Raw genomic sequence first — 15,968 nt, forward strand, 5'->3', positions numbered from 1 at the left:
AATTGAACATTGTTTTACTTTATTCTAAAAGGTCAGCGACAACCCACTCTATTTACCTCGTAACGGAAGTGTAGAAATATCATTTCGACCAACTGTTCCCATCGGTTGTTACAAAGAATTAAAGGAGCACCCAACAATTCCCTGCTATTCGAAAGCATTCCTGTTTGTAAAAGATGTTTCGCAATGCACCGTGGACAATCAATTAATCAGCAGGCCTAACATCTATGGAATCCAAGCACGTTGTGGACTTACTTTTGAGGTACGTGTGTCTTGGACTTATGCATGTTCATTACAAATGGCTTCAATGATAATGTATGTTCGTGCGTCTTTAAGTCATTTAAGTCAGTCTATTGTGAAATGCAAGTTATTAATAGCAGGTGGACATGGTAGTGTAGAGTATTTAACCGTGAATAGAATATTTGATACTGTAGAATAGAAATTCATAAAATGAATATCCATGATTCAAAAATGGACTCCTGCTAAATAATCACGTTATGAAATAGTCGTTGGTCACGTCATATTTTGTAGCTTCAAGTCTATCTGTGCAATGTGCAAATGCTGATGTCCAGGTTTGTAGATGTTCCATTTCATTTATTATTAACCTGTCTTTCTTGCGTGTCGTAAATTCATAAGTGTATTTTTGTGTGTATATTTGCATGTGCTCGCGTGTGTTCACGTGACCAAAATTTTACTGGAGGGCTATTTCTGCACAGAATTCAGAAGAATTTAATATTGCAGGCAACTGAAAATAAACAAAACAAACAGAATTTCATCAATGTCTGTAACATGATGAAAAAACAGATTTTCTTAAAAGAAAGAATATTACATTTGCGCTAGGCGGAACCTTTTGCTAAGCTTAATCTTGTTTAAGTAAAACATTATCAGGATGTTTGTGGTAATTAAATGTAGGCCCAATTAGATACTAGAACTAGGTCAGGATTGCAATACATGAAAACAGATGAAAATTTGATTATTTTATTTCCAAAACAAAATAGTTTCGCTGATAATTGTATCATAAACTGGTACTCATATGATAAAATATATGTTCTCTATGTAAAAGAATTAACATTTATCTGGGTATAATAAGACGAAAGTCATTAAATGATTCTTCGAAATCACAACCACCAAGAAGTTCCTGAAACCCACTTTGGATTTAAGCCAAATAAATGCTTCTCATTTCTAATGAACAGATCCGTCGGTATTACATCATGAGTTATACCAAATATAGGTCATCAAAGGTTAAGTGGTAAGGAATTGTCTAAACAATTTCTTACCTCTCCGCACAAAAATAAATCGCAATTTATATACGTGACTTACTGAACATTTTGTACAATAACATCCGTTATGAAAAATAATAAAATATGTTTCAAATCAGGCAAATGAATTCGTTAGAAATCAGGTGACTGTTATCCCTTGTTATTGTTACCCGACATACTAAAAGCTAACCTTTTTTGTTGAAAAAACTGTTACCTTATTAGTCCTCTCCTTTATACGTTATAAACTATTTCAGACGCTATATCTACGATTTTAGAAAGTTCTATTCTCCTTCATTAGGCACCGTAAAATAATCGAACCAATAGTTTTCCTATTTGTATATAAATATATAACAAGACCAAAAACGTTTCCGGTAAAGTCTCATAGCGCTAGATCCGTGTTCCGGCACAGTTTATTTATTTGTCGTTTTGCAACGCAATGATTTAATGAAGTGCACAGTTACTACATGTATTTTTAACAGTTCTGTCAACCAAACGGATCGGTGAAATCAAACCGAATGCGAGACAAAGGTAAGAAATAAGTGTATTCGTATACATTCCAAAAACGACGCACAAGAACCACGTGAATTGCTAGTAAATGGAGGAGTTGCGTTGATTTCGAAACAAGCCACGTAAAACTCTAATAGATACATATTTACATCCATATGCAAATACTATTTGAACATTCTATGATTCAGGGTTGTTTCCCGAATGAACTGCCTTGTACGAAAACAATGAAGAGTGCTGCAATGACCATCACAGCACCATACTTCAGCGATGCTGACCCTAATTCGTATAAACTGCGACTGACTACCAGTGGCACAGGAACGCATTCCATATGGAAGAGATACATAGTTAAAGAAGTAACGGTATATGTTCTTTTTGTTTGTTTTGTTGGGTTTAACGTCGCAATTGTAGATCACATGACGGGTGACCTTCCAGCTATGATGATGTAAGGCCACAGGTGTTCCTTCGTACATTATTTAATCGCGGGTGGGCACGTGGGTAGAACCAGCTGGATAGCTTCCTCACACGAAGAATTCAACGCCCCGAGTGAGGTTCAGATCTATGCTGATTCCAAAATCTGTAAGTAGTTTTCAAAGGTCTAAGTGATCACTTTTGTTATTTTGCAATTTGAAAATAGAAAATAAGTTAATGTTTAAGTTGAATTAGGATTATAATATATTGAAAGATGAATTTCGTGTTTTTACTTAATGCGGCTCGCTCAAACATTTCTTTCACTTTTAAAAAATACATGGTGGTACAAACTTCTTGACAAATAATTTAACGTAGAGCCAAATCTGGTATACTATAGCTTAATGCTCACCATTATCCAACTAGAAATAGCGACCTGACAGGATAATTTATTAACTAAATGCAGTTATAATGTATGCGTTTGTGGAGAATAGCTCAACATAAAATCCTTTTCATAACAAAATAAAAACAAATCTGCGACAAGGGATGCATTGCTTGTTCTCATGGGAATACCAACTACTTGTCGAAACAGTTCATTCAAAAACCCAAAGTAGATGTTCTGCGATAAAAAGGTAAGGGCTTTGCAAACTTTGTAACATGGCCTAATTGTATAATTTCTAATGCATCTAGTAAAACAGCTTTCACGACATTGCATGCGAGAAATGTAGCATTCTCCCTGGCAACACCCTTTTGATTTGTGGTTGTTCATTTGGCATTTAACTATACTTCGCTTTTTTACAAAATAATGCTATTTTTTCGAATAACTAATTTTAGGTTAAATTTTTGTATGTAAACTGATATCTCAGTACCCTTTGACCGCCTCGGTAGCCCAGAGGTAGAGCGCCCGAGTGGTTTCAATCCACGGCCGCGTCATACCAAAAACGTTAAAAATGGTACTAGTGGATTCCTCACTTAGCGCTCAGCATTTAGAGGGTAGTGATTGAACTGCTCAGCCCGTTGTCAGTATAATGTGACTTGGTTGGCTATCATGTCGCGTGTGTACGGCGTGATGTACCAGTGAGGGAGCACTATAAAGTTAGGCATTGTGCTCACGGTTACAAGTTGACATCGTCTTTTATATGACTGAATAATTGTTGAAAAAGACGTAAAACCCGAACACACACACACGCACACACGCATACACGAACACACATACACAGAGAACCCACTGACTGGAATGAATTGAAACTTGTTTCTATTTTGACAATCATACATTGGACAGGTTCAGTCCGGACCCTATTTTGCATTTGTAAAACATTATGCCAGTTTTTTACTTAGCAAGTCATGGTTAAGTTTTTATATGTAAGCTAGTATCTCGGTACAAACTAATGTGAATGGATCGAAAACTTATATACTTGTTCGTAGCTCTATTTTGCATTTTTTACAAAATAATCACCCCTTTTCGATTTTTATATTCTACGATTTACTTTCTTCAGTGACGAGTTCTATCGGATAGTCGAGCGTTACTGACTTCCGACAGCTCTTGCCTAAGGTTCTAGTCTTCGATATATATGTTTCTTTTTCTAGTTCTTATTATTGCTCTTTGTTATTATATTTGTTTTATTTACAGGTCCTTATTTTTGTACCACATGTAATACAACGCGTTCAAACGTTCTTTACAGCAGACATTTCTTTTAAAACTGCTAAATCAATATTTAAATGAGAAGTTAACACACATAAAAACGCACTAAACTAAAGAACTGAGATGTAACCATACAATAAATGATACTCGGTCAGATTGTTATGTTTGTTTACAAAGAAATAGGTTTTACAGACATTTAAAAGTAGTCCCTTTTTCATTTGGAGAGCGTTCCATAGTCTGGCAGCAGTGTTCGAAAAACTCCGTTTGTTGAGTCTTTTGGCACAACTAAATGACATTTGCTTCAATTCATAGGTTCCACTTTGTACACTTCTACTATTACCTATATTTAGGCTATGGAATGCTCATGTAGACCATTGAAAGTGTATATTGTACTTTCCATCTGAAGAGCAACCATCTTTGACGTGTCTATCTATTATTGTATATTCTATTTTCAGGTCGTTATCTTTTATGTGATTATCTTCAAATCGTCAAAATTGATGTATGTTACTATAGTTTTTTAAGGTCCTTTTCTTTGATGTTTATTTTAAGGTCCTTATCAAAGATAACGTTAACTACAAGAACACAGCATGTTACTCACGTGCAGACCTTCACATGAAAACAGCTGACGGAAGGTATGACTTACCCACTGAGTTTTATTCTTTTTTTGGAGAACATATGGGGCATTTTTATCTCTGGTCTTTTCTTTTCCAGATGGCACTTCTACATATGAAATAATTTACAATAGAAACGATTTTCCATAACGATTTTCCCTGGAATTAAACTTTCCTATTTCAGAATTTAAATTTTCCTTTTGAAAGTTTACAATAATTGTCTACATGATAAAACATGTATGGTGCTAAAATATGCATAATTATATCTTCATGATGTTATAAATTCAACAGAAAGAACACTAACTCTATGCTTTACAAAGAAAATATCGAATGTCAAGGGTATATGGGTGCAAGTGGAATGTTTTCAGCTGCCGTCAGGTTTGGTCTTCATATAGAACAAATACCATTTATATACAATTGTCTGTGATTGGACGAGTATGTCTGTTTCTTATAACATCAACCATAAAATTTGCTCAGACTTGGTATCCAGTTATCCATTTCAGATATTATGAAATGAACGATTATGCTGAAGAATTCATACTTTACTGGAATATGAAATACAATACCATGGTAAGTTAACATGGCTCTTTAATAGAAACAGAGAAATACACAGAACAAAAAGTTGTAAACTGAAATTCATTCAATGTTTGTCCTTTCCTAAAACATCAATTAGTTGCTGACTCATACACCACCTGGTCCCTACTCCCCCACCCCACTATTAAAAAGCAATTTTAGTCGTCCTCGGCATTTCATTTGTAAGTTTTGTTTTCATACATGAAAACACTCTTTTAATACACAGTATTTACCCTAAGGGGTACCAAATGTTTAAAGACTCTATAGTTCTCACTCAGTTTTATTTTATTTTAATAAAACTGAGTGAGAACTCTTTTAATAGTCGAAGCGATATGTTCGTTGATGTCACGTTTGCATTAACACATATTTAGATATCTTATTGCATACATCATGTCTTTCTTAACGCGTTTTCCACCTTGTTTGAATTATTTTGTGACACACTCGGTAATGCCAACGGACAAATGCTTGTTCAGACATATCCTGGTTCTGTTTGAAATAACAAACTTTTCCTAGTATTGGACAATATAATTAAAATACGTTTTGTGCGGTCAAGGAACTACAACATGGGGAAGATCATGCGTGTGATGTTTTGCTTGTAAGAAAAGCAACATTCAAACGACAGCTTCGTTTGTTCATTGTTACATACAGATGAAACAAATACCGTGTTTGTAATAATCTGTGACAGCTATATAAACAACAGATATGTTGACTGACAATTACAGATAAAAACACACTGCCTTGTGAATGCAAAAAAAATATTAAAACCATCCAAACGAAACATACTTCTGTTGATGGTTAGTTACAATTGAAAAACCTTTTCCATGTTCATTCCCTTTTTTTAAAAAACACTCAAACAGCAAATGAAAAACTTTGCCGTGTCTTGCCAAATTTGTTAAAACCATTCAAGCGACATAGTTGACAGTTGATTGTACTAGTTACATATGAAAAATATGCAGAGTGTTAATGCAAAGTCTGAGATTATGCCAAATTTATGAAAAACATTTAAAACGATTTGAATGTGTGTTGATTAGTAGGTACAGATAAAAAACAATACCTTGTTCAAGTTTGAAACACGTTCTTAATGTGTCTGTTTACTTTTAGGTACAGATGAAAACTGTGCGTTGTGATAACGACAGAGCCAACTGTACTTGTGCAGTTTCAGTTCGGGCTGGTGGTGATATTTTCCTGATAAATTTATGCAACGGTATGAAATTCATTGGAATGACGACATGTAACGATAACCTTCTAGATATTCAAAAGTACAGCGATTTGGAGTATCAGATGCTGAAGTATTTTCTTATCCCCAAACAAATGTCTGTCTGCCTGTCAATATGTTTTCATTTACAAGATTATTGGATATAACTTGAAGCTACATTGTTTCTTCCTTTACTTTATACCAACTGCTCATTCCGTAATATCGAGTATAGGAACTTACAACGACGATGAAAACGACCGTTACACATTTTCTTATATGCTGAAAGAAATTTGAATGTTACAGATATATGATTTTATTCTTAGACATTTGCAGATGACGAAAATAAACACGAGTTATTTTCCTTCTTTTTTAAACACGCGCCTTTTCATTTGTACATGTACGACACAAAACATAGCGTATTCTACATTTCACTTCTCACTCACATGACTTTAACATATACGATAATACAGGGTATTATTAAATCTATATTCATAGTCCTTTCCATTGGTCTAAAACGTCACTTTATCTTATAACGTCAAACCAAAACACTGGAAGAATGACAAAATGACAATCCGCTGTAAATATTTGGATCTGAGTTATTCTTTTTTTTTAAGTAACATTCGTGAGCATTTTTGCCCCCTATTAGGTCCAGCCATTGTGACGATTTACCGACCTGGGGAAAGTGATATCAACCTCCTCGCGCTTTTCCCGCGTTGATAAATCCTCATACTGACCTCTTCTTAAGGCAATGATTGAGGATAGGTCAGTAGTTATTACTATATATTTTAGGAAGGGTCACTTAAAGTTTTCATGACATTGATCGCTTATATAGCAATTAATACATCAACCTATACAACCTATAGTTCGTGTCAATTGATACATAGAGCATGCAAACTGAAACACTGTTTTTAAACTTAAGTGATGAAAATACACAGAAGTTAAAAAATGTGTAAACTTTTATATGTAATTATTCGTACTGTTATGTCCAAATTTACAGGTACTTACTTTTACCGGGACAGTGATAAAAATCCACATAACACAACTGCCGGATTACGACGACATGTTGAACATAGATCTAGATATTAAAATGGCGCCGAAGGATTTCCAGTCTATTTCTGGATTATGTGGAACGTTTGACTCGGATAGCGGGAACGATTTTCACACTAGAAATGGGACTGTCACTGATCGGGCAACATTTATTAATGCTTGGAGGTAAGTTTCAAAAATACAGTGCATGCTTGACATTTTAATGATGGGCAGCGTCAAAATTAGTTCTAACTCTGTTAAAGTCTTACTAGCATATATAACATATGACTTTATGTACTACAATCGAACTTCGTTCGCTCGAAATCGACGGGACTGGCAAAATCTGTTCGAGTTATCAGTCGTTCGAGCCGTCGGACAATTAAGGTTATATAAAGATTTTGTTTCGACGATGAGTTCGGTGGAAGAGTAGTGTTTAAATTATCCGAGTTTGACTTTTTTATTTACCATTAATACAGCAAAAAGACTAAGTCATGAAAAATGAAAAAAGTGGTACAATAAGCATCATAGTGGCGACCTCCTCCTGTACCAAAAAGTGACACTGAATTTTAAAACAGTATTCCCTGCTTGATGGAACTGTGTAAAAGAGTTTTGATATTTGTCTTCAACTTAACTTTATGCTTATATATGTGCACTGACAGTGTTATACCTCTTAACTGTAAAAAATGTGTAATGAAATAGAAATAAGTAATATTTTGTAATACATTTGTGACATATTTCCTCCAACCAGCCAATATTGTATAACATGCAGTAGTACTTTATATACTTTTTAAGAATTATCTATTATATAAAAATCTTTGAAATAAAGACTTTTTTATAAAAGTTTATACGTCACCTTAACGTATTCTCCGTCCTGTCAAAAGATATATTTGTGTCTTACCTAGCACAGGAATGTGTTAAATGATAATGCTATCCATCTGCAAGTATGATAAAAATCGCACTTTTATATCTTCTTTATGATGCTTAATCCTATGTTTTTGTTCCTAGACAGACTAGGACAAAATGACAAAAACTACCTGTATCCAATGTGCAATCCTGATGTCAGCAGTTTGGAGGGCGCTGAAGACCCGCTTGTTTGCACCTGCAATTGTTTCGAAGCCAATATTTGTGACACTGTCAAAAGCGAGGCAACTTGTTCCCCGACAAAATTTATGAACTGTACTATAAATCAAAAGACGGATAATCTGTGTGCAAGGTTTTCTAACAAGTGTGTGAGCACAAATTAGACCTATCAGACAAGTTTCAAACATTCTAGACGTCTTGCAAAAGTAATGAATCTTGGTGTTGCAAGATGTTTGACACATTTACAGTTACATGTTCAGGCTTTGGTATAACAAAAAAATCAAGGACATATATCCATCAGGGAAAGCCACGTTCTAAAAACACAGCCTCCCCGAACGTAATTCCAGCACGTGGACGAGCACACGACCAACACTGTCACACACACAACGAAAACACACAAGGACAAATCAAATAAATAAAGGGATACAGTGGGGCACCGCCTTTGAACGGTCAGTTGGGGAGCTTAAACAAATTCATTGCTTAACTTGTCTCAAATGATATTAGTTGCGCGAAATTGATGAATGAAAGTTCATTTGCTAAAAATATAAAATTGTAAAGCATGTGTTCAAACATAACAGGAGCAATATCTGAAATAGTGAGAGAAGATGAAAATAATTAACACACCTATATTTGTAGCTTCTGTCAACAGAAGAAATGACGACATATAAGGGAAATTTTCATATTCATTTAAAAATGGTTTTCATGTCCAAATAGACCTTCAACATTGGCTTACCAATGCATTAAATGCAGATGTACAAATAACAACTATTCTATTTTAGACATGCATATATCACTTTATACTTTTATAATCAGTTCTATCTTAAGTCTGTAAAATAATTTTACCGTAGAAAACCTCATTTGTTTACAAACTTGCAAGGCTTTTTTATTTTTGATGCTTGTGCGAGAATGATAAAAATGATTAAATGTTTGTACGTAAACATCTTTTTCAACGACAAGTCACTGTTTGGGATACAGTATATGCCAAAATGTATATTTCTTGCTTTATTCGACAGTTTCCATCTACTGACACTTGATTGTAATTTTCAGTAGTATTTTTTTTAATTACAATACTGTCATACCTTGGATAGTGATAAAAAACGGACCTAACAGTTAGGGTTTTTTGTAGCGATTGTCAACATTAATAGATATGCGTTGGTTTGGAGATAACTCGTTACTTTTGTAATTATTTACACATAGAACTCGATGGACTAGAGTTTAAGTAACAGCAACGGGATCCGTTATTTCTTAAAATAATATTATTGTTTCTGACTTTCAGCTAAATACTATTACAAGTTAACAAAAATATATACACAATTCGTATACTTTTATCGCAATATGGATGTGTTCGTCTGCTTTCTTTTTTGTGTTGCTTGCTTGCTTTTTTTCTTTTAAGTTGCATATGTATATGATCTTTTCGCTTATTTCTTTATGAAAGTTCATTGTTAGACTTCAATTTTGCCGCATGTATGTACTGTCGCAAGTTTTATCGATTATTTGTAGTAGTTTGTACATGTTTTTGTTTGGTATAATTCTTTCATATCTCTTTCAGTTCTTTGTTATTAATATGACGTTATATGTCTCTTCCATGAAAATATATGCTGTAATTACCTAAATACACCTTAAAAGAAATTTATTCTAGTATGTATAGATTTTGTTTTTATCATTTTTGCAAAAGAAATGCAGATACCTATTGTAACATTTCTTCCGTGCTACTTGAAGTATGACTACCGCCCGTGAAATTCATGTACGGATTAGTTTTATTCGAGATGTACACGCCTAAACCGGATTAGCGACAAAACTGAGGGATCTAATCAAAGTGTTTAAGATAAAACTACTTAGGGTCACGTTTTCATTCATTTCATTGTTTTAGCTGACATTTGATCGTCCCGTGTCTGTCTGATTGTCCATCATCGGTCGTCATAACCAGTTGACTTGTTAAGACCCTACAGTAGAAGTCACAATTTTTGCCGTTTCTTTACTGGCACTTGATCAGAATATTTTTCTAAATACAATATCAATAAAAAAGAAATTGATACTGGATAATTGGCGTGAAAATGAGGTCATTAGGCTGCATGTAATAATAGAAAGCCTTGGTCACATGGTCAAAATGTATTTGTATCAAATTTTAGGCAAGCAGTTCAAAATTAGGTCATCTGTGTTAGAAAATCAGGCCACTGCGTCAGTCTATCGAAAACACTTATTAACAAACACGATAACTTATGTTTCTCTTTATGATATCTAGGTTACGTTCGAAGCTATGTCATATTGACTTAAAAATAAGTCGCTATGCAAATGATATCAAAACCTTTTTAACACACCAAAGGTCACCGTTATTAGTCCTTTTCTGGTTGAAAAGCAGTTTCGGGGATTGCGCTTTTCCATCCGTCCTTCCGTCACCTCTTTTTCCTGTCCGGTGTGTAAATCAACAATCCAAGATACCTAAAGTAACTGAACACAAACATATTGGTATCTTTCTTTCCAGTGATTGTAGCTGGCACTCACATGTTGACTACATTTTGGAAAAAGCCTAGAAAAGAGTCAAATAGATTACGGAGTTCAGCAACATTATCTTATTTCAAAGATTACTTGAATAAAGATATTCGCCGCATACCTACATACTATTATGTCGGAATAAGGAAGCTCCAAGTTCTTCACACAATATTAAATTAAATCACTATGTAATGTCACCTGTTATTAATGTTGCACTGAACAGCCAGATGTTAGCAACTGAAAAAGATATATGCATAAGATGTTGTACGGGGTTCATCCCTATCTTTGTAATGGAAATATATGAAACACTAGATAGAATTGAAATAATCCCTCTTGTCAGAAACTGTGCATGAATAATAACGTTGTATAAAGGCTCAGTCAAACTTACAATGGTCAAAAGGATATTTAAAATTCAAATGTGAGTGTTAGATATTGTATTATACAATTATAAATTATTTACCTGTACAACATTCTGAGCATTTTTAATTGCGAGAATAAAAAAACTTGCAATCTAGAATAAAGTTATAAAATTGTTAATATCTAACAGAATGGGTGTACTAAAGTACCTCTCAATAGCAAGATGATAAAATAGAGATGTTTGACAATAAATTAAGTTGATCAAACCGTATAGACGCTCTGTTCACTACCTTATGACAACGACTTCTTTCCAGTTAATTTCTTTAAATAGGATTATTGTCACCCCACTGCCCCCTAGAATTGGAAATCATGAAATATAGTAGGAGGGAGTGGGAGGGGTTATAGTGTGTCGTTGAGGTTCAGGAATATTTAAAATAATCTCTTACATTCAGCCATGTAACAGTGTACAATTGTGAAAAAAATGACATTTTTCTCGTCCAGTAAACAAGTGTTTCCATAAAGAAGAAGGTTATCATCGATATCGTAGTTCTAAAGGTTATTGAGAAGCTTTTGGCAGCAGTCTGTATATACCGTAAATGGGCATTCATCTCCATTTGACCGCATGGATAAAGAGTAGTGATTGATATATTTCTAAGCAATACATGATGAATGCGTGCCCTGCATTTAATGAGAAGCTTGCTGGCTAGTTTCACCAATATACTGCACATTTTCTGCATGTTATTAAATGTATAACATTGTTACTAGTACAGGCTACATTATGTTTCAATTTGTAAGTTGTGAACTGCTAAAACTGTCAGTTTCACAAATTGTTGAACGAATTTTGAAACTTTAAGCGCAACGAATTGGAAACACGCACACCTAACAAATACTAAGAACAAAACAAAGAAAGAGGTTTATATATTCAGCAGAGAGTGCTTTGTAAACAAAAAAAATTGTAAAATAATTCAGAACCAAAATGTTTTTATTCAACATATTATTATAATACATCATATGATAACAATCTGGAACAAGCAAATTCGATGAATTGGTATCCCCCGCCGAAAGGGTTTGTGGTGAGGAATGGCAAAAATATATATCCGGCAAAAAGTTAAGGATGTTACTAAGAAGCAAATAATTTCATTAGTCAAAATCAATTTACCAGAAAACAAATATTTAACTAAAGAGTACATAAGTATGATACTTTGATCCTGACTAAAGAATTTATTTTGAATGGAATATGCTTACTGTAATAAGCTTAGCTTTTACAATTAAATGCAGTTAATTGAAATGTGAGCTTGAAGTTTAACTGGAACGAAATATTGTCTTTGAGTGGTTTTGCACCAAGTGTTGCTGTTTAACATGTACATATGAACTTAAAAGAACAGATGTCCTTAAGAGAACACAATCAAGAAAGATATCTTGAACATTGCTGGGGGAAAGGTTGGTGCTAAATATTCATGGAAGGTTTGAAAAAAAATCTAAAATAAGGAATGATTTTTTGGGGGGGGGGGTTTTGGGTGGGTGGGGGGGGGGGGGGGGGGGGGGGGTGTGACCAAGGTAAGGTAAGGGGGTGACCAGGTGTGGGTGCACAACTTCACATGTTTATAAGAAATGTTCATGGAAAAGAATGAAAGAAATTCAATGAAATTATACCAAATGGTAAGTTGTTATGTACAAATATGTGGATTTTTATACAATTAAGGGGCAATAACTCTGAAGTTACAAAAGAAATCCGAACGAAATTGTGTGAGCACAACCATATTATGGTGCTCTAAATTCTTTTTAAGTTTCATAGTTCAAGGTCAAATATATCAAAAGTAATGTTGCAGAAATTGCCATGTTTATAGTACCCTATATAGTTAACACTAGAAACTTCTAAGGGCCATAACTCTGGTGTTACTTGGGCAATCTTACTGAAACTTGACGGGCCCCATAACCTCATAGTGGTGGACATGTATATGAAGTTTGTTTGAAAAAAATCTAAAACAAGGAAAGAATTTTTTGTGTTGGGGGAGGGGGGGGGGGGTCGGGAGGGGGAGGGGTGTGACCAAGGTAAGGGGGTGACCAGGTGTGGGTACATAACTTCACATGCTTACAATAAATGTTCATGGAAAAAAATGAAAGAAATTTAATGAAATTCTACCTAATGGTAAGTTCGTTATGTACAAATATGTGGAGTTTTATACAATTAAAGGGCAATAACTCTGAAGTTACAAAATAAATCCAAACGAAATTGTGTGTACACAAACATATTATGGTGATCTAAATTCTGTTTAAGTTTCATAGTTCTAGGTCAAATATATCAAAAGTTATGATGCAGAAATTGCCTTATTTATAGTACCCTATATAGTTAACATTAGAAACTTCTAAGGACCATAACTCTGGTGTTACTAGGGCAGTCTGACTAAAATTTGACGGGCCGCATAAACTCATAGTGGTGAACATGTATGTGAAGTTTTATGTAAATATTCCCAACCACTTCCTAGATATGGCTCCAGACGGACGGACGGACGGAAAGACGGACGGAAGGACGGACGGACGGACAACGCCAAAACTATATCCCTCCGACTTTCGTCGGTGGATAATAAATGGCTTCCGAGAGCTGAAGAAATTTCGGATTTAAAAAAGCCAATGTCTGACTCGTTTACTTAATTTTAAATTTTCATGATAGAAATGTAATGAGTGAAAATAAAACATAAATGTTTTTGAACACATAAACAATCAAGATACGAAAAATGTTTTATTTATCGAAGATATTTGCTTATGTTTTCATATAGAAATTTTCATATAGAAATATGACCACTGTCAACAATAATTTCCATCTCGTCTTCTGTCACATTCTTTTCTTCAATTTTATTTCCAAGCTCAATTTTCTTGCATACATGTTCAAGATCTTTTCTACAAAGTACCCATATGACGGCTGCACAAACTGTGTGACTGACAACATTTCCTGTTGATCTCAGCCGATCTCTGTATACAAAGAATATGTTTTAGTTTATTAGGGTCAAATGAAACAAAAACGGACTGAAATATAAAGCCTAAATAAGGAGAAATATCATACATGTGATGTAATAAAACCATTCAAGTATAGATGGTCAGGAAAATGATTGCTATAATTCTTTTTTCAAGAAACTAACTCTTTCAGTACTCTGTGCACTTTTGCTATGTAGTAAGAAAATGTATGACATTTGCTCACCTAAAACGCAAAGCTAACAGCAATTTAAGCAGCAAATTATTTTTATGCCAATCGCCCCTTTTTCTCATTGTTCTTAAAGAAAACGATATCAGACTCAAAAGTCTATCAGGAGATTGTTTAGTAGCAACTACGAAAAACAGACACGGTTTGAATGTTAAACGTAATAAGTTGATTCTATCAGCAAAGATAATAAAATGGACTCTGTGATCAAGAAATAATAACATTATTGAAGAATAATTCGCGGTTTTGCAAATTGTTTTGATATGTCACTATCTACTTACAGATACCATTCCACAGCCACAAGTAGTGCCACGTCATCAACCGGTATATTTAGAGAAGATAGAACCATTATAGTTGTCACAATGCTTGCACTAGGTACTGCCGGGATAGCCATGGCTACAACAGTAACTAAAAGATCGTTTAGAATACACAACGTTTGACAGAATAAGGAATTATGATATATCTCATGTTACTTTGTTACTTGAACGAAAACTTGTGTATATTTTATAACAATCCCAACTCGAAAAAACACAAATTTTAAAACTGAGATATGGTCAGGAAAAATACATTATGTAACTTTATACATGAATTATAAAAATAATGTACACGTCTTCCTAATTACAAACATTTATTTTATGTTTTTCGGTGGTTTATCGAAATATAACGGTGAATTATATCTTGATAAACTCACTTGCCACTCAGTGAAAATTATCAAATCTGATACCCGGATTAAGGTAGTTCTGCACGTTTGATAAACCGGAAGTGATGGCGTAACGTCATTTATGCGGAAAACGTAGAATAAAGCCTGGATTAGGCGTACGGAAATGAACATCATTTTATGAATTAATGACAACTTGTGTGAAAATTTATAAAAATGGCACTGTTACTATATTTCTAAAGTCAAAATATGATATTAAAATATATGAAACGTTAAATAATCCCGAATAATGTCTCAAAATTAGCGTGAAATATTCGGTTTACTTTAATCATGGTCAAATATCTCATAAATAAGCACACGGACCTACACATTTTATTTCACCACCTTATATGCCATATGTTTATTTACAACTGTGAGACCTTTCATCAAAATCTACATTGTAGAAAAATTTCTATTTGCGAAAATGTTATGAAAGTTATGATTTATCCATAGACTCTCATAATGAAAACTTGCTTGAGGTCTAAATTTTTTTAAATCAGTTTAGCAAAAAATCAAGCGCACGATCCTATCCTTTTCATTTGCTGAATTTTCTATGTATAGTCTGAAGTTTGAGAAATCGAAGTTTAATCAAATTCTACATTGTAGAAAAAAATTCGATCCAAAAGTGCAGAACTACCTTAACGTCAAAAAGTTTACCGAGCGTACTGAAAGCCGAAAACAATATGACGATGACGTCGTTAAAATGACGTCATCTTTGCGATGCTTCCTGATAAAATTTCCCGCAAATTTCGACATTTTATTGAAATAAACACAACAAAAGTAGAGTTTTAGACATAAAATAAACAGAAAAATTGTTCGTAGCGATGTAATATCACGGTAATTTCACTCGTGAACATCAAAAGTTGTTATTTTCACTCGTGGCTGCGCCACTCGTGAAAATATCACTTTTGGTGCCCACTCGGTGAAATTATA

General features: G+C 34.1%; 1 protein-coding gene across 1 annotated transcript; it reads left to right on the forward strand.

Moving 5' to 3' along the window:
- Positions 1–35: 35 nt before the first annotated feature.
- LOC123538876 (von Willebrand factor D and EGF domain-containing protein-like) lies at positions 36–14,778 on the forward strand. The gene is made up of 7 exons (XM_053530643.1): positions 36–259; positions 1,952–2,122; positions 4,360–4,442; positions 4,925–4,991; positions 6,096–6,311; positions 7,187–7,401; positions 14,622–14,778. The coding sequence occupies exons 2-7, from the start codon at positions 1,988–1,990 to the stop codon at positions 14,776–14,778; spliced, it is 873 nt and encodes a 290-aa protein (XP_053386618.1). The 5' UTR covers positions 36–259; positions 1,952–1,987.
- The last annotated feature ends 1,190 nt before the right edge of the window (positions 14,779–15,968 follow it).

The sequence above is a fragment of the Mercenaria mercenaria genome, chromosome 18 (genome assembly GCF_021730395.1).
Source record: "Mercenaria mercenaria strain notata chromosome 18, MADL_Memer_1, whole genome shotgun sequence".
Lineage (NCBI taxonomy): Eukaryota > Metazoa > Mollusca > Bivalvia > Venerida > Veneridae > Mercenaria > Mercenaria mercenaria.